At 41.6% G+C, this 22299-nt stretch overlaps 1 protein-coding gene and 1 long non-coding RNA gene across 2 annotated transcripts in view; one reads left to right on the forward strand and one right to left on the reverse strand.

The window, feature by feature from the left end:
- TTF2 (transcription termination factor 2) overlaps window positions 1–6450 on the reverse strand; it is a 40313-nt gene extending 33863 nt beyond the window's left edge. The window contains exons 1-3 of the mRNA XM_003268046.4: window positions 6423–6450; window positions 6240–6342; window positions 4323–4409 (exon numbers count right to left, since the gene is read on the reverse strand). Coding sequence (XP_003268094.1) covers window positions 4323–4409; window positions 6240–6342; window positions 6423–6450 — 218 coding nt within the window. The remainder of the gene's footprint in view (window positions 1–4322; window positions 4410–6239; window positions 6343–6422) is intronic.
- Window positions 6451–7304: 854 nt separating this feature from the next.
- Window positions 7305–22299, forward strand: part of LOC115837516 — a 35483-nt gene continuing 20488 nt past the window's right edge. Inside the window, exons 1-2 of the long non-coding RNA XR_004032532.1 lie at window positions 7305–7422; window positions 16690–16889. This is a non-coding gene — a long non-coding RNA (uncharacterized LOC115837516). The remainder of the gene's footprint in view (window positions 7423–16689; window positions 16890–22299) is intronic.

The raw sequence follows: 22299 nt of genomic DNA on the forward strand, positions 1-22299 counted from the left end.
GAGGCTGAGACATGAGAATCACCTGAATCTGGGAGGCAGAGGTCGCAGTGAGCTGAGATTGTGCCACTGTACTCCAGCCTGGTTGACAGAGCAAGACTCTGTCTTTAAAAAAAAAAAAAAAAAAAAAAAGACATGATTAGTCCAAAGCTGTGTGTGTTTGCCACACATCCCAATACTTGACATTACCTTTCTTCCTTGTCCTGCTTAATGTAAACACATTACCCAGAAGCCCCACCTTAGCAACCATTTCCCTACTGAGCACTGACAATGTGCCAAACACCAGACCAAGGCCATCACACATGTTCTCTCTCCGAGTCCTCCAACCCAGGGAAGTTAGGGCCACTGTGAGCAATATTCCAGATGAAAAAATGGAGGAAGGAACACGCTTATATGCCCTACCAGGAAATACATCTCATCAGTGCTCTTTCAGCAAGTTTTCTTCATTCTAATTGCACCCAATTCCACTGCTGCTACCGCAATGCAGGCCCATCACCTCTCACTTAAGTTGGTGTGTCTGGAATCAGTTGGACCTGGGTTTAAATCCCAGCAATGCCACTTCATAACCACGGGTCCTCAGATTCCCTTTCTGACCTGTCTCAATGGTAGTTTCTTCATCTGTCTGGTAAACAGGGATATTGAAATCTATCACAAAAAATTATATGAAGGTAAAAGATAATGAACAGGCTGGGTGCAGTGGCTCACACCCATAATCCCAGTACTTTGGGAGGCTGAGGTAGGAAGATTGCTTGAGCCCAGGAGATTGAGACCAGGCTGGGTAATATAGTGAGAACTTGTCTCTACCAAAAAAAAAGGTATGTAGTGGGCTTTCAATAGTAGCTATTATTTCAGTGGTCTCTTTGCCCTATTTTCACTTTCTAATCTGTCCTCCATAGTTCTTCTTTTAATGTAAATTGGATCAAAAATCCTTCAGTGGCTTCCTAACAACTACCACAGTGTGTCTGTATGGTAAAGGTCCTCCAGTAGTATGTAAATGGTTTTAAGTATCAGTAGAATATAATAACTTCATGCAATAAAGGCTTACCAGCCCTACCGTACCAGCAGAAAACAATCCAAAAACAAAATAAAAAAAATTCCATTTACAACAGCACTAAAAAACATAAACACTGAGAAATAAATTTAACAAAGGATGCACAGGAACTCTGTAATGAAAAGTATTAAACAATGCTCAGAGACTTTTTTTTTTTTTTTTTTTGAGGCGGACTCTCGCTCTGTCGCCCAGGCTGGAGCGCGGTGGCGCGATCCCGGCTCACTATAAGCTCTGCCTCAGGGTTCACGCCATTCTCCTGCCTCAGCCTCACGAGTAGCTGGGACTACAGGCGCCTTCCACCACGCCCAGCTAATTTTTAGTATTTTTAGTAGAGATGGGGTTTCACCGTGTTAGCCATGATGGCCTCGATCTCCTGACCTCGTGATCTGCCCGCCTTGGCCTCCCAAAGTGCTGGGATTACTGCGCCCAGTTGACATTTTTAAAGTCATAAATAAATGCACTACATTCATGGATTGGAAGCCTCAATATTGACAACAATTCTCTCCAAATTGATCTATATAGATTCAATGCAATCCCAACAGGGTTTTCTGTGGAAATTTTTAAAAGTTGATTCTACATTTTATATGGAAATGCAAAGATCCTAGAGCAGCCAACACAATCTTGAAAAAGAATAAAGTCAGAAGACTCACACTATTTTATCTGATTAATTATGTAAAGATAGGCAAATGGATCAATGGAACAGATCAGCAACCCCAGAAATAGACTTACATATATTGGATCAATTGATTTTTTACAAAAACGCCAAGCATTTCAATGGGAAAAGGAAAATCTTCAAAACGTGATGCTAAAACAATTGGTAACATATGCAAAAATAAATGAACCTCTACCCTACCTTATATACTATACAAAAGTAATTTAAGATATAAATAATAGGCCTATATGAAAAAGCTACTAAAACAAAAACAAAAACAAAAAACAGGCCAGGTGCAGTAGCTCATGCCTATAATCCTAGCACCTTGGGAGGCCAAGATGGGTGGATTGCCTGACCTCAGGAGTTCGAGACCAGCCTAGGCAACATGGTAAAACTCCATTTCTACTAAAATGCAAAAAATTATTGGTGCGCACCTGTAGTCCCAGCTACTTGGGACAACTTGGGGGTCTGAGGCATGAGAATTGCTTGAACCCAGGAGACGGTGGTTGCAGTGAGCCAAGATGGTACCACGGCACTCCAGCCTGGGAGACAGGGTGAAACTCTCTCTCTCAAAAACAAACAAACAAACAAAAATAAAACTATACAGCTTCTAGACAATTCTTGGAAATATGTGTGATATTGGGGTAGGCAAATATTTCTTGGAGATCAGATAAAAAGCACAAACCATACAAAAATGATAAGCCTCCCAAGTAGCTGAGACTTCAGGAGTGTGCCACCACGCCCGGCTAATTTTTTTTTTTGTTTTTTCGCTTTTTTTTATTTAGTAGAGATGGGGTTTCACCATGTTGGCCGGCCAGACTGGTGTCAAGCTCCTAATCTCAAGTGATCTGCCCACTTCGGCCTCCCAAAGTGCTGGGATTATAGGCGTGAGCCACCATGCCTGGCCTAACTTGCATAGAGAATTTATGAAGAACTCTTCCAACTCAGTTTTAAAAAAGACAAAAATTTTAAAACAGGCAAAGATCTCCAAAGTTATACTTTATGATTCCACTTATGTAACAATTGTGCAATGACAAAATTTTAGAAATGAAGAGCAAATTCCTGATTGCCGGGGTGAAGAGAGCAGAAGGGAGGGAAGGGGGTATGGTTATAGAAAGGTTAACACAGAGATCCTGTGATGGAACTCTTCAGTACCTTGACTGTAGTGGTAGATACATGACTCGACAGGATAAAATTGTATAGAATATACACACACACATAAATTAGTTCAAGTAAAACTACCTTTACCAATAAAACTGGTGGGTTGTACCAATATTAATATCCTGTTTGTGATATATTTCTAAGCCTCGCAAATGTCACCATTGGGGGAAACTGGATAAAGTCTACAGGGGATAACTCTGTATTATTCCTTACAACTGTATGTGAATCTAAAACTACTTGATAAAAATTTCAATGCAAAAAAAAAAGGACAAAATATTTAAACAGATAATGTCGAGATTTTCTGATGACAAATAGGCACACCAAAGTGGTGCATTTATAAATGAAATTCAACTCCACAATAAAAATGAATGAATTACTGATACATATTATATACATTTCACACATTGTTAAGTAAAAGAAGTCAGACACAGAAGAGTACATGCAGTAGGATTTCATTTATATAACGTTCAAGAACAATCAAAACACATCTAAAGAGATAAAAATCAGAACAGTGATTGCTGACGGGGGTGGAGATGGGAGGGATGAAATTAACTTGAAGGGGACTGATGGCACTTATTGGGTTAATATTTTGACTCGGATCTTGGTTTTATGAGCAGGTACATGCATTCTCAAAACTCAACTGGTTGAAATCTTAAGACTTGTGTATCTTACCATATATATAACTAAATTAAGAAAAATAGAAGTATAAACAGTACTCAGGTATACAAAAATTGTAGGTGGTACTCAAATGCCTTTAATTGGGTGAGGGAATCTAGAATATATAAATTATGAAGTGCATAGAATATTACACAAAGACTATCTATCACATCCTGACCCCTACCTTCCTGGCCAGCCTTATCGCCTAAAGTCTCTGTTTAAAGATATGTTAAACTATTAACAAATCAAATTTTCCCCGAAAACGCCATGTTAATTCATGCCTCAGTACTCTAATGCAACATATTAATCTATTAAATATGACCTCTCTCTAACACTTAGGGAATTCCTACTTTATCTTTGAATACTCATGACAAATATCTCCCATCTCTATAGACTTCCCTGCCCTTCCCAAATTCCCATATAAAGGAAAGGAAACTAACATTTACTGAGGACTAAATATATGTGAGCCATTTTAACCCATTACCTTGTTCTATTACCAGAATTAGAAGGTTGACAAGTTAAGTGCAAGTTAGTGGCCAATGGTCAGCTGTCATTATAGGCTACCTGACAGTTGGAGAGGGATGACTGTGGAACCATTTACGTGAAAATTACTAGAAATCAGACTTCTCAGATCAACTAGTTGCTTGGCAGTTAGGTAGTGACAGCCCAAAAGACACTTAATACATATACAAATTTTGTTTTTTAAAATGACTTTTAAAGAACAATCCTAATACATACCTGGATACAACTCTTTCAGGGAGAAAAAAAAGCAAATATACTTAGATGTTCCTTTTGGACCCTTACCTGTATTCTTTCTTGTCCTGTGGCAGAAGCAAACCCTGAAGCTCTACCACAAAGTCCTCATGCAATAAGCAATGAGAAACAGGAATACTAGAGAAAAGAAAAAAGTTGAAAACATTTTTAGGTCAGAAACAGAGATCAATATCCTAAAGTCAAATCAAAACTATGGGTTTTTACACCAAGAATCTATGTATAACCTCTACTGGGTTTGTAATTCCCACACATTATCACAGCTATGGGCATTCCTTTGGGGAAGGAGTCCCTAGCTTTCATCTTTACCCACTTTCTCAAATAAAGCATAACTGTTTCTTGATGACTCAAAAGTTTGAAACCACACTGCACTGTGTAACCTCTACACTGGGATTCCCCTACGAATGACATAATTAGGGCTGGCTGTGAGGCCCTGTATGAATTTTCCCCAGGCTCTTCCTTCATCCTTTCCCTCTAATAAGCTGAGAGCTGTCACTTAGTGTTATTCACACACCTACCTCTAACGATACGCCCTATATGATTCTTGTTTTGTGTAAGTTTTTTAATCACTCCCTTCCAACTTATTATGAAAAAATTTAAATATATATAACATTTGAGAGTAAACAGGTTTGAGTAAAGGTTTAAAGTAGTCTCCTAAACCTGTGGCACTTTTTTTGGCCTGTATTTTGGTTATCAGATATATTCCAAATAAATCAAGTTTATCAAATAATTGTCTTCAAACACCACTGTACTAGTTTGTATAGCAAAGCATTTGTGTAGATGGGATCCTAAATAAGAGTGTTTCTCTTAATGTAAAACCAAATCTTATGCCACCATTAATGCTGAATTCCTGCAAAGGTAAAAATGCTTCTATCTCACAAAACTTGACCTGGGTATTATATCCGAGAGGCTCAGTGTAAATCATCTAACTCATGAAACAGAAACACGGGAAGTTAGTATACATGTTGAAAGGACACTTTTCTAATACTGATATCCATTATGTACTTTACATCTGACACGGAGAAAAATGACTTTTCTCTACCAAGTTCCGCTGAATAGAGAGCAGGAGGTGTTTAATGATGTGATGATAGTTTTAAAATTCACATAGAAAATGTAGACACTTGGCATTGTGAAAACATTAACACTTGACAAACTATTAACTTTCCTCACTTTAGAGAAGATGCTTAACATTTCTGACTCTCTCCTCCCACTTCAGCCTCACAAGTAGCTGGGACTACAGGTGTGTGATACCATGCCCAGACAATTTTTTTTAATTTTTCGTAGAGACGGGGTTTCACCATGTTGCCCAGGCTGGTTTCGAACTCCTGGGCTCAAGCGATTCCCTCGCCTTGGCCTCCCAAAGTGCTGGGATTACAGGCGTCACACACCGCGCCAGGCCCTCCGTTGTTTCTTCCAGCGCTAATTTCTTTGAATTATCAATTTCACCATTTAGATGCAGAGAATCCTATTTAAAAATAAGAAGGCTAACAACTAATCACTAGAGTGTTTTAAGCTCAAACATTTAAAAAAACAGTCGGGCCTAAAACTAGTGCAAAACAGGGACAAATTATTTTCCACTATGTCTGCTGTGTGTCCTTACTCCTTTAAAGGGGAAGGAACTGTCTGGGCAGAAGAAGGGCGTGGTTAAGGCCTGTCAAGTGAATAGAAACCCAGAGGTGGAAAACACCGGATCCTCAATTTTACAGGTAGGGGAACCATCGGCCCAGAGAGGGAGAGTAACCAGCCTCGGGTCACACAAGCCAGAATTAGCCGGGCGTCTTCCGAACACGCCACGCTGCCCTGGGATCACCAATTGCTTAAAGGGTCCCGACACCGCAAACTAGGGCCCCACCACTCCTCGGCCCTGTGGCGCCCGACAGCTGGGAGCCGGCAGCTCCTCTCGGGAGGCCCCGGGCAGCCACAGGGAGTGGGGCCCAGCTCAAGACCTACTCGGTGGCCCGCACGAAGCTGCACGTGTCTGCCCGGCACACGTAGAAGCTCTTTCCTTTATTCGGGCCATCGCGGACGCCGGTCTTAAGAAAGCATAAAGTCCCTGAAGAGAGAAGAAAGAGAACAACGATTAGGCCACGCTAAATCAACAGGCCCCGGGACACTGAGACCCTAGCCCCTTACCGTGCTCTGAACACCTAACTACTTCCATTTCGCTGGGTCCCCCAAGTTCCACAAAGCCCCGCCCCCAATTCTGCTTCCGCCTTTTACTCCGCCCTCTTTGTTCAGGAACCAACCATCTCTCAGCTCTTGCAGTCTTAATCCCTCCCATAATTCTCCGCCCTTGGCCTTTACCCATCCTAGCCGCTATCAGCCAGTCATATAGGAACTTCGCTCACCTCTAACCAATCACAGCCGCCCTCAGGAATGGCGCGCGCCAAAATCAAATACGAAGCCAGGGAGCGTGGAGGACCCGGCTTTTGCCGGCTGGGGCGTGGCTGAGGCTGGGGAGAAGCTTAGAAGGTGGCGGGGCTTCCGGAGGAAAAGAAGCTTCAATTTGCAGGTCTTGGAAGAGGGAAGGGCAACTCTTGTTTACGTTTAAAACCGAGAGGCGGCCCTAGGGGTAGCGTCAGTTAGGCGCTGAAAGGCCCTGGCTTCGCGGGCGTCTCTGAGCGAGGCTGGCGCTCGTGCGCGCTGGGCTCCGCGCTCAGTCGCTGGGGTGGGAGGCCAGGGGAAGCCGCCGCTGCAGGCCGAGCCGCGAGATTTGCGGTGCAGGAGCCGGAGCGGCGGGTATGGTGAGAGGTCCTTGGAAGCTGCTGCGGGGAACTGAAACGGCTCTTATAGGCAGGCACAAAGACTTCTCTAGGACCCCCTACAATGCTTTAAGTTTGCCTCGTGCTTTAGATTTCACAAAGTGCTTACACATACACGGCTCTCCTCACTCAACCTGGTGAGATGGGTAGCATTTTATGGAAGATCCCGAGACTCAAGTTTGAGAGACTCACCCAAGGTCAAAGAGTTGGCGAGTGGGCTGTCCGTGGACAGGTGCGCAGGTCTTAGCGCCATTTGGCCCGCGCTGCTGCTTCCTGTGTATACTGGATGTTCTCTAGGCTCTCCCAGCGTGGAAGCCCCGAGTTACCAGCCGCAACGTGGAAACCACAGAAGGGGAAATAGATGACTTTTGGTGAAGGCGAACTTTGCTTTATCATTTTGTATTGTCAAACTTTTTTTTACTAATATGCTTTTGTAATTTTAAAAATCGAAGATGAGGTTAAATAGAAGAAAGGGGAGAGTTCCCTTCTATTTAACTTCATCCTCGATTTTTAAAATTTGAAGTTGTAATCAAAACTATTAGTAAACAAAAAGAGAGGAATAGATACTAGATTTATTGCAATGGAAATAGTTTCATATTGCAGCTATTGAGGACCATATGTCCCAGACATATGGTGTGGCACCTGCACTGTTCTTATGGGGGCCGTAGAACAGAAAATCTGTAATGTCTAGGAAATCTGGGCGATGTGATAAATGTACATGTTATGGGGATCCGGAGGAAGGGAGACAAACCTGAGGTATCATTTATTAATTAAACAGTACTTACTAAATAGCTTTTTTGTGCCCGATGTGGACTAGATGCTTGAGAAATGTAAAATTCATTCATTTACACAAAGTTTGAAACAACTATTCTAACCACAAGGAACTTACTCAGTATTTTGAGGAGACTGAACTAGTACATGTTGAACACTTAAATAACAATATAAAATAGTATTTAAATGTCAAAATGAATGGAGTTAGCAATAACTCTCTAGGACTAGAGAAAAATGGAATTTCCAAAGTGGAGTTCATTTATACATAACTACCCTTCTGAAACTTAGATGAACTTAGAGATAAGACAGGAACAACAAATAGGTAGAGGCATTTTCATTATTCCAAGATTGTTATTCTTGCAATTGATGTATTTGTACGTGTTTAATAGATGCTGTATTGGAGGTAGTACACCATGAATACAGGATTTGCAGAAAGAGGGGCATGGTAATTAATTATTTCTTGAATAATTTTTAAAACAAGGCAAAATCGGGGCCTCTTAAATATCCCGTTAAGGAAGAAGCTCCTCCTCTGCGAGTACCCAAGTCAGTATCTCCAGCCCAACCTCACAAAAGTGTGCACAGCCAAATCACAGACAGGAGGAATATTTCTTCCATAAATTTAAAATATACTAGATCAAAATGTTAAGTCCCCGGACAACTTATTCCACCTCATCATATTTATAAGATTGAAAAAAATAAATTTGAGATTGGATGAAAGATGGTCATAACTGGAAACATTTTTAAAATTAATTTTTATGCCCGTTGAGTATGGTGGTGGGCACCTGGGGTCCTAGCTACTCAGGAGGCTGAGGTGGGAGGATGGCTTGAGCCCACAAGTTCGAGGCTGCAGTGAGCTGTGATTGTGCCACTGCACTCCAGCCTTGGTGACAGAGTGAGACTTTGTCTCTTAAAAAAAAAAAAAGTTATGCCTATTGAAATAAACGATAATGAATTATACAACATACACTTTTCAAAATATATACATGTATTGGTGTATGTGTGTTATTTTTTATTCTTAATTTATATTTTAAATTTATATTCTTAATTAGCCTACAGACCCCTGGAGAGACCTTGGGAGAATATGCTTTATGGATCTCTGTTTTGAGTAAAGTTTAGAGTTTGTTTTTCCTTAAAGCTTGATTTATTCAAAATAATGTCTAGGCTGGGTCCTACATTTAGATGGTTTAAAATGCACAGGTTAATTATCCAATAAATTTTTTCAGTATGGAGCTGGTCAAATGCAAAGTATATGTTGGAATTGTTCTAAAACTGGATTGTGGTAATGGGTGCACAATTGATTAAATTTACTAGACTCATTGAATTTTACACTTTAAATAGGTGAATTCTATGACATCTAAATTATACCTTAATAAGGCTGTTTTAAAAACTAAGCAATGCCAAAACATCTATCTGCTGCATGGAAAGTAATAACTAAAATTAGTCATCTAGATATGTTGACATCCTAAGGAAATATCCTAATGGGTGAAGAAATAAAGTGGTAGTAGAAACCCTTCAGTTACAGAAGCAGACTGGTTCTCTGACCTGTGAAATATTGAATAAAATCCAGGGTAGGCCAGGCAAGGTGGCTCACGCCTGTAATCCCAGCAGTTTGGGAGGCTGAGCCGGGTGGATCACTTGAATCCAGGAGTTTGGGACCAGCCTGGGCAACATGGTGAAACTCCATCTATACAAAAAATACAAAAATTATCCGGGCTTGGTAGAGCATGCCTGTGGTCCCAGCTACTTAGGAGGCTGAGTTGGGAGGATCACCTGAGCCCAGGGAGGTCAAGGCTTCTGTGAGCCATGATTGAACCACTGTGCTCCCGTGTGGACGACAGAGTGAGCCCGTCTCAAAAATAAAATATAATTCCAGGGTAGTACGGACACTCATTTTATTTTTATTTATTTTTCTTTTCTTTTTTGAGATAGTGTCTTGCTCTGTCACCCAGACTGGAGTACAGTGGTGTAATCATAGCTCACTGTAGCCTCAACCTCTTGAGCTCAAGCAATCCTCCCACCTCAGCCTCTGGAGTAGCTGGGATCACAGGTATGTGCCATCACACCTAACTAATTTTTTGATTTTTTTTTTTTTTTTTTTTTTTTTTTGTAGAGAGGAGGTCTTGCTATGTTTCCCAGGCTGGTCTCGAACTATTAGGCCCAAGCAGTCTTCCTGCCTCAGCCTCCCAAAGTGCTGAGATTACAAGTGTGAGCCACCACACCCAGGAAAAAGTCCAACCCCACAAAAATGGGGCTTAATTCCTGGGAAAGTGAAAGCATTATACTTTCTCTGGTCAGCATTGTGCTGGCTGGCATACATTAAACATGTCAGACCTCCATAAGATGCCAGTGGTGAGAGGATGAGCTAGAACATTCACCTTTTGACATCTCGGTCACTACCTTATTGTTTTAAAATAATCAGCAATTCCAAGTTTCAAGTGATTTGTAAAATTCCAGCTGCTATGCTTTATTGATTATTTTTTAAGTTAAATTGTTCAAATTTATTTTTCAAATGAGCGGATCATTCTAAGAATCATATTTACTTTTCTGAACTTCTGGTATTTTTGCTGTTGTTTTGGGATAGGATGGGAAGGAGTAACTAATTTTAATTGGCAGATAAAAGATTGTTCCCTATTAGGCACATGCTGAGAGGGAAAGTCATATTCTAACTTTTCCTGAGGTGTGTTCTGAGATAGTACTTTTATATGCATTGTCACATTTAATTGTCACAATTAGCCTAGGGATGGGATTTTTTAATCCCCATTTTTAAGATGAAGATACTAAAGTTTAGAGCAGTTAAGGAGCTGGCCCCAAGGCCAACTTACCTTACAGAGCTGCTCCTAAAACTTGGGAACCGGATAGTACCCATGGATTAATTTTGACCTGGCTCAAAGTCACAAAGCTGACACCAACCGATCAGGGACTGAAAGCCATTTTTCAAAACTTTCAATCCAGTTCTTGCCATGATAGTATTTCTTCTTTTTTTTTTTGAGACAGAGTCTCACTCTGTCGCCCGGGCTGGAGTGCAGTGGCATGATCTTGGCTCACTGCAACCTCCACTCCCAGGTTCAAGCAATTCTCCTGCCTCAGCCTCCCAAGTAGCTGGGATTACAGGCGCCCACCACCATGCCCAGCTAATTTTGTGTATTTTTAGTAGAGAAGGGGTTTCACCATGTTGGCCAGGCTGGTCTCGAACTCCTGACCTCAGGTGATCCACCTGCCTCGGCCTCCTAAAGTGCTGGGATTACAGGTGTGAGCCACTGCGCCCGGCCTATAGTATTTTTATAAAGCATAAATTATTCAGCGATGCATTCAGATATTTAACCCACACATCGGTGTTTAGGTATTTGCTGTGGTGTACAGACATGGCTCAACAAATCCAAGACAAAAACCAAAAACCCAAGTCCTGCCTTTTTATAAATGACCACTAGGTAGCAGCATAGTAACATAAAAACCAAACAGGCCCACCCTCTTCTGTTTCATTCTTTTTGTTGGAAGATATGTAATGGTAATTCAATTTCATTTCATTTCATTTTGTGCCTTTCAAACATATGACTGTTTTCAACTTGTCCTTTGACATAGGCTCAATCAGGATGATACTGTAGTGAGAACAAATATGGTTATAATTTGCAAAGCCAAGAGACTTTACAAATTATTTTGTTGTACCAATATTTTTTCAGTACTAGATTCCAAATTTCACTGTTCTTAAAATATTATTCCAAAAGTGGTTCAAAGCAGGCTCTTTATCTTCTTCTTCTTTTTTTTTTTTTTTAGATGGAGTCTTGGTCTGTTACCGAGGCTGGAGTGGAGTGCAATGGTGGGATCTTGGCTCACTGCAACCCCTGCCTCCTGGGTTCAAGTGATTCTCCTGCCTCAGCCTCCTGAGTAGCTGGGATTATAGGCTTGTGCCACCACGCTCAGCTAATTTTTGTATTTTTAGTAGAGGCGGGGTTTCACCATGTTGGACAGGCTGGTCTTGAACTCCTGACCTCAGGTGATCCACTTGCCTCGGCCCCCCAAAGTGCTGGGATTACAGGCTTGAGCCACCGTGCCCTGCCACAATTCTTTTTTTTTTTTTTTGATGTGGAGTCTCGCTCTGTTGCCAGGCTGGAGTGCAGTGGCATGATCTTGGCTCACTACAGCCTCTGCCTCCTGGGTTCAAGTGATTCTCCTGCCGCAGCCTCCTGAGTAGCTGGGATTACAGGTGCCCGCCACCATGCCTGGCTAATTTTTGTATTTTTAGTAGAGATGGGGTTTCACCATGTTGGCCAGGCTGGTCTTGAACTCCTGAACTCAGGTGATCCACCTGCCTCGGCCTCCCAAAGTGCTGGGATTACAGACATGAGCCACCACACCCGGCCCACAATTCATTTTTAAGTAAATTTATAAAGTTGTGCCATCACCACCAGAATCCAGTTTTAAAACATTTCTATCACTCAAAAACTTTCCTATAAAGCTGTGTGTAGTCAGTCCCAACTGCCACCCACAGGTAGTCCCAAGGCAACATCTGATATGCTTTCTGTCTTTATAAGTTTGCCTTTTCTGGACATTTCATATAATGGAGTAATGTAATATGTAGTCTCTTGCCTCTGTCTTCTTTCACTTACATAATGCTTGTGAGGTTTATTCATGTTGCACATGTATCAGTATTTCACTCCTTTTTATTGCCGAGTAGTATTCCACTGTGTTCATTCACCAGTTGGTGGACATTTGGATCGTTTTCCCTTTGGAGTTGTTAGGAATAATATTGCTATGAACATTAATGTTAAAGTCTGTTTTTTGTTTTTGTTTTTGTTTTTTGAGATGGAGTCGTGTTCTGTTGCCCAGGCTGGAGTGCAGCGGCGCGATCTCGGCTCACTGCAACCTCTGCCTCCTGGGTTCAAATGATTCTCCTGCCTCAGCCTCCTGAGTAGCTGGGATTATAGGCTTGAACCACCACGTCCAGCTAATTTTTATATTTTTAGTAGAGACGGGATTTCACCATGTTGGCCAAGCTGGTCTCAAACTCCTGACCTCAGGTAATCTATCTGCCTCAGCCTCCCTAAGTGCTGGGATTACAGGCTTGAGCCACCACACCCAGCCACAATTCTTTTTTTTTGAGACAGAGTCTCGATCTGTTGCCAGGCTAGAGTGCAGTGGCTTGATCTTGGCTCACTGCAACCTCTGCCTCCTGGGTTCAAGTGATTCTCCTGCCTCAGCCTCCTGAGTAGCTGGGATTATAGGCTTGAACCATCACGTCCAGCTAATTTTTATATTTTTAGTAGAGACGGGGTTTCACCATGTTGGCCAAGCTGGTCTCAAACTCCTGACCTCAGGTAATCTATCTGCCTCAGCCTCCCTAAGTGCTGGGATTACAGGCACGAGCTACCGCACCCAGCCTAATGTTAAAGTCTTTATATGAACATTTGTTCTCATTTCTCTTGGGCAGATAACCTATGAGTGGAATTGCTAGGTCATATGGTTAGTTTGTTTAACTTTTTAAGAAATTGCCAAACCACTTTCCAAAGTGGCTATACCATTTTATATTTCCACCAGCAATGTATGTGGGCTCCCAGTTCTTCACGTCCTCAACAATGCTTGTTATTGTGTGCCTTTTTTAGTGGGTGTGAAGTGGTATCTGATTTTTGTTTTAATTTGGATTTTTCTATTGATGTGGCACTCTTTTTCATGTGCTTTGTAGCCATTATCTTCCTCTTTTTAAATGGTCTTGAAAATCTTTTTCCTTTAATGTTTGTATGGAACTTAAACCTAAGTTAAAATGACATTAATTGTTATTAATACAGAGATAAAAGACGTAGTAATTGTTTGTATAATGTTAAGTAACAAACATTATACAATGTATTATGTACTATGACTATAGTCATGTCATTTTTTTTTTTTTTTTTTTTTTTTTTTTGAGACAGGGTCTCACTCAGTCCCTCAGGCTGGAAGTGGTGCGATCTCAGCTCACTGCAGCCTTGATCTCCCAGGCTCCAATGATCTTCCCACTCCAGCCTCCCGAGTAACTGGGACTACCAGAGCACACCACCACAGCTGGCTAATTTTTGTATTTTTTGTAGAGACAGGGTTTCACCATGTTGCCCAGGCTGGTCTCAAACTCCTGAGCTCAAGCAGTCTGCCGCGCTGGCCTCCCAAAGGGCTGGGATCATGTGTACACCATCACACCTGGCATCAAAAATATTAACTTTCAAGACTATATACTGTATGACTCCATTATATACCTCTGGGAGGTTGGGTTGGGAGATTGGTGCAGTTTTTATTTTCTACAACTAGCATGTATTGCTCTGTTACGGTTTTTAAAATCCAATAAAGATATTGAAAGCAGACACATAGAAAACAATAACAAAGAGGATGTACCAAAATAACAATGCTTATTTAAGATGGTAGGATTATTGGTGTTTTTTTCTTTTTCTCCCATCTTTTTTTATGGCATATAATGTTATTATACTATCAGCAGTAGAGTGGTCATAGGCCCCACGTCTCTGTACCTTCATCAGAACACCTCTTAAACTTGCCTAGTTCTCATCCTAGCTATTCAATCCTAACCTTCCTCTAATTAATCCTTTCTTTTATTTTATTCATGTCCTCCTACCCATTTTGTTGGTATCTAATTCAAGTTTTATACCAAGCTTTTTTTTCCCTCTTCCCCCTAACCCTATACCAGTTATTCTGCTTAATTCTAACCTTCTCCTCAACCTTTACTGCTCATTTGTTCCCTAAAACCTTTGCCGCTTTATGCATTCAAGATAACCTAGAGCCTCAAGACCTCCAGTGGCTATGTACTTGTTTTCTGGTGGCCATCCTGAGTTGTATTTCTTTCTTTCTTTTTTTTCCCTTGTTTTTTGAGAAAGAGTCTCACTCTGTCGCCCAGGCTGGAGTGCACTGATGTGATCTCAGTTCACTACAATCTTCGCCTCCCGGGCTCGAGCAATTCTCCTGCCTCCGCCTCCTGAGTAGCTGAGATTACAGGCGCATGCCACTATGCCCGGCTAATTTTTGTATTTTTAGTAGAGACAGGGCTTCAACATGTTAGCTAGGTTGGTCTCGAACTCCTGGCCTCAAGTGATTGCCCACCTTGGCCTCCCAGCGTGTTGGGACTACAGGCGTGAGTCACTGCACCGGGCCTCTTGTTTGTTTTGTTTTCTGTTTTCTTTTTGTTTCTGAGTTGCATTTTTTCTGGAAAGCAACAAATGGCACTAAGGTGGATTCCAGGTTCTCAAGTTGAGCGTAAACAATACTATGCAATGCTCTGAAGACTTTTACCATGAAGTTTTGAGCCTCCTTGGATGCTGGGATCTTAGTAGCTGAGAAAACTCTGGCAGAGTTCTTCCTGGTTCTCCCTCCTTTTCCTTTCTGAGTTAACCTGGGAGCCAGAGCAGAGCAGCCTCTGGTTTTTGCTGCTATTTTTTAGTACTAAAATGGCCTTAAATAACTCATCAACCTTTTAAAACATGAATCAGGTTCTGTTACTTTGCCTATAACTCTTGAGTGACTTTCTGCTAAACTTAGAGAAAAAGGTTAAGTCATCCTTTGGGTTCCTATGGGCGCATGGTCTGGCCCTACCTGCTTTCACTCTCACAGACAGCCATCCCACTCCTCACCCATTATATTGCAGCTGCCCTAACCTGTTTTCCGTTCCTCAGCGTGCCAAGCTTTGTATTACCCTAAGGCCTGCATTTATATTGTGCTTTCCGCCTGGAATGCTTTCCTCAGTTCTTTAAAAACTTAGCCCATCATCCTGTAGGTCTCAGCAAGCACCATCTCAGTGAGACTTGCCCTGACTACTTTATCTACAAAGGTTCTTCCTTGTTCTCTCTCAGTATCTGGTTTGCTTTCCACATAACATTTATTTCGGAGTTGTCTGTTGACTTGTTTATTGTCTGTCTTCCCCATAGACTGTATGTGTAATTGCCAAGAAAGCAGGGACTTATTTCTGTTTGGCTCACTAATCTCTGTATACACAGCATGTAAACATTCCATAAGTATCTGTTAAATGGAGTGGATGAAATAATAGGGTAGAAGGAACCCTAAAGCCACCTAATGCGTCCTCCCAAATCCCTTCCACAACATCCCTAATGGATTCAGCATAGAAACTTCTGGTTATAGCAAGTTCTGTTTGGGTGTGTCGAAATGTCAGTTAATTCAAATGCATATTGAGCAGAAATCTTTCTGTCTGAAACTTCCACTTTCTTGTCATGTGGAATTAAACAAAATACACCTGATCCATTTTTACATCACTTTAAAATATATGAATATGACTGTTTCATCCTCTCTGCACTTCACATGCTTTCTCTTTGCCCAGAGAAACTTGTCCAACTGCATCAATTACTTTTCTCCCTCTGACACCCCCTCACCAGTATTTTGTTTTTTCTTTTTTGAGACAGAGTCTCACTCTTTTGCCCAGGCTGGAGTGCAGTGGCACAATCTCAGCTCACTGCAACCTCTGCCTCCTGGGTTCAAGCAATTCTCCTGCCTCAGCCTCCCGAGTAGCTGGAATTACAGGCACATGCCACCACACCTGGCTAATTTTTGTATTTTTAGTACAGATGGGGTTTCGCCAGTATTTTTTGATGAATGTATGCTTAATTTGATGCATCCCAAAGAGAATTCAATATGAAAAATACCATGGGATAATTATCTCCTTTATTTTGGATATGACCATTTTATATATGCAATGTAAAACTCCAAATTTTTTTCTCTGTTTTTTAAATAAGTATGTTATGCTAATAATGTATATCAAGTGTGCAATCAACCTAAACCACTGTTTTCATTTTTCATGCATGAGCTCATCTCCCCTACCTGGTGCATCTAATTGCCTAAACTTAACTATGGATTCTGTATTTCATGTTAATTTTGATTCATTATTCTAGGTTATCCAGATCTCTTTGAATCTTGTTCCTGTCGACTGGAACAAGTTGTGCCTGTCGACTGGAACAAGTTAGTGCCATCTCCTAATTCTGTGTCAACTGAACACTTGACAGGCCTGCTCTCTTTCCCTTCATCCAAGTTGCCAATAAAAATGCTCAACAAGGCAGAGTGCTTTAGCAAGACCTGGAGAGATCTCCTACAGGTAAACATGTTGCCATGGTCTTTACACCTTGGGTATGATCATTCACTCAAGCATGGAGTCACATAGTGTCCATGTTGTTCCTCTTGTTCAAAGGCCTTGCTGCAGTTCATGCACGCAGAATCTATAGCTGTCCCATGACTTACCAGCCTAGCAGAAAGCAGCACATCAGAAAAGCAAGTGAGTTTAACTTGGCATGGCATTTTCTTTTTCTTTTTTTTTTTTTTTTTTTGGGGGACAGAATCTCGCTCTGTCACCCAGGCTGGAGTGCAATGGCACAATCTCGGCTCACGGCAACTTCCGCCTCCCGGGTTCAAGTGATTCTCCCGCCTCAGCCTCCCGAGTAGCTGGGATTACAAGCGTGTGCCACCACGCCCGGTCAATTTTTGTATTTTTAGTAGAGATGGGGTTTCGCTATGTTGGCCAGGCTGGTCTTGAACTCCTGACCTCAGGTGATTTGCCTGCCTCGGCCTCCCAAAGTGCTGGGATTACAGGTGTGAGCCACTGCACCTAGCATGGCATGGCATTTTCTTGGTGAGCAGCACAGGAAGCAGCCCAGAGGCCTCGGGGGGGCGGCTCTTCAGAACAGAGGCCCTCACCTCACACTAGGCTAGTGATTCATTCAGTCACACCAGCATCTCCTGCGTCAATTTGCCTCACAACACTGTCACATCTCACTTCTTATAGAATCTGTCGCCTCCTTTCCCTCTTGGTGCGGTTCCAAGGTTTACATGCATTTGGATGAAGGCTAGGAAGGTTCTAAGTTGTAAGTGAGGGATTTGCTGTGTCTCTCAAGGAGAAGAGGAAGTTGCCTCTTTTGATGAAGATCCAAGGCATCCTCCACTGTCACGTGGTGCAGATGCAGACATCCCCTTCAAAAGATCTAGCTCTTCCCAGCTCTTCTGTTCCTCTTTAGTGCTTTCTCACCCCCCCCTTTCAGACTGAACTTCCACCTAACTCTAAGCGGAAGCCCACACACCTGTTGCCACACACAGTAAGACAGGACTTATCCTGTCTGCTGTACCACAGAGACAGGCCTTGCCTCAGTGTGATGGGGCTTGCTGCCTCCCCTGGTGTCTGAAGGGTTTCTTCCTGCGAGCACTCAGCCTTCTTCTTTCTCTGGGTCCGCAGTTTCTTCGGGAGCTGCGAGCACTGCTGGCACAGTGGATCAGAGAGACCCACGTGAGCCTCAGAGCAGAGCTGGGTGGGGCAGAGGCTGGTCAGTTCTTTTTTCTCTGTGGTTTGTTGGCTTTTATTTCTGCCTTCTCGCTCTTATGTGCCAATTGTCACTGTTTCTTCTCTCTTGTTTCTCTTTTTCTCCTGCTTTCCCCACTATCCTCCCTGCTCAACCGTCCACATTTCTCCTTCAGTTCAGGGCAGACAGAAACAGCATTAATGATCAGCTGCGGAGGAGGAGGTGTCTAGGGTTTCTGTATTCCCACCCAGAGCTCCGCATGCATGTTTAAGCAATCCCTTTCCATCCTTACACTCTTTCATGATGACACTATTTCTGACACTTCAGTGATCGCCTATTTCTGATGGAAGAGCTGGAGCATTGCTAAGTGGCAGGTGGGGAAATTCTACTCAGTTCACTTGACTGGTTTTGCTCCTAAGTTGTAATCCTACCAAAGTGTACACATGCACAATAAAAAATACCAAACCTGTAGCACTCAGATAACTTGCTCCATCTGAACTATGTTAACAGACATGAAGAGTGCACACCTTGGATAGGTACAGGACAAACCACAGTCCAGTTCATTAATTATGCTGTCAATTTGGCTATAGTCTGAATGATGTTTCCCACAATTCACATATTGAAGTCCCAGCCCCCAGTGTGATGGTATTTGGAGATGGAGCCTTTGGGAGATAATTAGAGTTAGATGAGGTCATGAGGATGGGCCCTTCACGATGGTATTAGTGCCCTTCTAAGAAGACACCAGAGAGCTTGCCCTCTTTGCCATGCCGTGTGACTACACAGTGAGAAGGTGGCTTGTCTACAAGCCAGAAAGAGAGTCCTCACCAAAATCCACATCATCTGACACTTTGACTGGGACTTCCAGCCTACAGAACTGTGAGAAAATGAGTATCTGTTATTTCAGCCACCCCATCGGTGGTATTTTGTTATGGCAACCCAAGCGGACTAATACAGATTCCCCAACTAATTATTTGCTATCTGCCATAATAGTTGTTTTCCAAATGTGCCATTTGCACTCAAATCTACATGTAAATTGAAACAGGTAATTAATATAGGTACAATGTACCTCAGAATAGGAGTCTCTGGTGATGCCATTTCTCATTAATTCCCGTATATTATATATCTTTACTTGGAACTCTTGGGTTAAACTACCCTGGCTTTGCATTTAACTGTAAAGCACTCAGATAATTCTATCCACATGCTCCTCTGTTCACACTGCCTTGATATCCTGACTTCTGAAACTTTATACTTACCTATCCCTTAAATTATCCTTTTGAGCTGAGAACCCAAGCAATGATCCTATTTCATGGCAAAACCCATGCTTGCATTCTATTTCCACATCCTGTTCTACTAGTGTGCTAAGAATTAAGAAGTAAAATGCAAGTATCTTGTTTCCTCTTCAGGAATGGCTAGCTTGTTAAGAATGATGATGACACCTAACATTTATGAGTTCTGACTCCCTCACATGTATATCTCATTTAATCCTCACAATCAACTCTGTGAAGTAATGGGTATTATCCCCATTTTATGGATGAGGAAATTGAGGCAAAGCAATATTAACCACCAAAGATCACACAGCTAGTGGGTGACATCGTCAGAGCTTGAACCCAGGCAGTCTGAATCCAGAGCACACATTCCTGAGTATTAATTTTTTGGATGTATTCATTTGGCACGCCATCTAAAAGAAGCAAAAAAATCTAAGTAGAGGAATGTAAGAGATAGTAGTTAGTGGCTTCAATTTCATCTCATTGATAGATGAGGGCTCATATATTTACTGTTTCTTTTGTATGGAAAGACTACTGTTAAATATGGAGTTGCCATTGAGCCTTCTGTTGCCAGGTGGAAAATCTACTGGTTTACTGCATTTGAATGATCCACATTTAATCCTAACTGAATGCCTTTCCTCAATCAATAAAAGAATTTCAAGGGAAATATTTGGACACCTATGTGTGTTAGGAGCTGATGTTGGGCTGAGCCAGTAACCTTTATTTGATATTGAAGCTAAGCCCAGCCACTTTAGACTTCTGTAACACCACTCAATGTTTTGCTTCAATGTTTTTTGTTTGTTTTGTTTTGTTTTCCACATAGCAGCCCCATCTGTCAATTTTAGGGCTAGAAGGTATTTGGCCCATGCTTAGAGAATACAGGCCCTTCTGACATCAGCACCCGTTTATTGGGTTGGTCACATCTTGGGCATTAAGAACAGAAGAACCCTCAATTTCCTGCTGCCAGCAGAGTGGTACAAATAGCCGCTGTCAGACAGACGATTAAACAATACAAAGATTCCCTAAAGACAGACTTAAGAACTTGTAGCATCTGCCTTCAGTCAGGGGAGACCATAACAAAACATGCTCTTATATGTCTATTTGAACAGCATCAGAAGGCAGCACAGAGTGGCCATTCGATCAACATGTGTTGGGCTGAATGGAAATCTGTCAGAACCAGGGCAAAGAGTGCAAAGGGGTCCCTGCTCCTGAAGTCCAAATTTATCTCCCCCTTTCAGAACATGCTAGCACTTAGAGACTCTGTGACACCACAAGCACGTATTATTGTTTTCTGTCCCAGTGGTCCTCTCATGACCTTGTGTGTACAGATCTTTGCCCATAGTGAAACGATAGAATCTTTATGACTTGAGGAGGCTACTGTGATAGAAAGACCATTGCTTTTGGAATCAAAGCATCTGGGCTTAATGATTATGATCTTTAATGCCACTTAATGATCATGATATTTAACTGCTTTTTCCTGATTTATGGTTATGATGGCTGACTTTATGTGTCAATTTGACTGGGCTAGGGAATGCCCAGATAGCTGGTAAAATATTATTTTTGGATATATCAGTGAGGATACCTCACTGATGTGGAGAGGACATCCTCCAGTTTGTTGAGGGCCTAAATAGAACAAAAAGATAGATAAAGGGCAAATTCTCTCTTTGCTCTTGATCTGGGACATCCATCTTCTTTCTGCTGCCTTTGGAGCTCCTTGCTCTTGGACCTTCAGGCTCCAGGACTTACATCCCCTCCCCACTCAGTTCTCAGACTTTCTGCCTCAGACTGGGAGTTACATCATCAGCTCGCCTGGTTCTCAGGCCTTCAGACAGACTGAATTACACCACCAGCTGTCTTGGTTCTCCAGCATGCAGATGGCATATCGTGGGGCTTCTTGGCCTCCATAATTGTGTGAGACAATTCCCAGAATAAATCTCCTCTTATATATCTATACATAGCCTAACAATATTCTATTGTTTCTGTTTCTCTGGAGAACCCTGATGAATACAATGGTTTAATCTTGGCTTCTTGACAATATTATTGTAAGGATTCAATCCTTATAACACGTGATGGCTGCTCAATAGAGTAAACCTTAACTCCTTTCTCCTTTCTTTGTTGAAGGAAGAAACAATATCAGTCATTTCTGCCTGCCTACCTCCTAACATATGTTTTGCCACATACTAAGTACCAGAAAAATGCTTGTTGAATACATAAATCTTACAATTTCCCATCTATATTAAAATTCCTCAGTCTATATTGGTCATCTGTCTGGTTCTCAACTACTTTTTGAAAGAAAAATGCTTTTAAGAAAACCCTCAGGTTTACATTATTTACATAAAGTTATGTATTATTATTAACAAGTTATATGTTATTTAGTTATTTGCATACAAAAAATGCTCAAATATTAAAAAGACAGCTCAATGAATTTTTACATATACACCCATGAAACCACAACGTAGGTCAAAAAAACAGAACATTTCAATTACCGCAGAAGGTTCCTTCATGCTACTTCTCAGTTAATACTTGCTCTGCCAGTGAAATCCTTATTCTGACTTCTGTCACCATAGATTAGTTTTGCTGGTTCTTGAATTTTGTACCTTTTTATGTCTGTCTTCTTTTACTCAACAAATGCTGTGAGATTCATTCATGCTGTCATGTATGTCAGTAGTTTGTTCATTTTTATTACTGTGTAGTATTCTGTGATATGTAGAAACTATAATTTATTCATTCACCTATTGATAAACAAGGGGATTGTTCCTAGTTTTTAGCAATGATGAATAAAGCTATGAATGTTCTTGTTTATGTCATTTGGTGGACATAAGCATTTATTTCTCTTGGGAAAATGCTAGTAGTGGAATTGTAGGTCATAAAGTAGGTATATGTTTAGCTTTATTAGAAACTACCAAACAATTTTACAAAATGGTTGAATACATTTGCCCTCCCACCTGCAATG

The sequence above is a fragment of the Nomascus leucogenys genome, chromosome 12 (assembly GCF_006542625.1).
Source record: "Nomascus leucogenys isolate Asia chromosome 12, Asia_NLE_v1, whole genome shotgun sequence".
Classification (NCBI taxonomy): Eukaryota; Metazoa; Chordata; class Mammalia; order Primates; family Hylobatidae; genus Nomascus; species Nomascus leucogenys.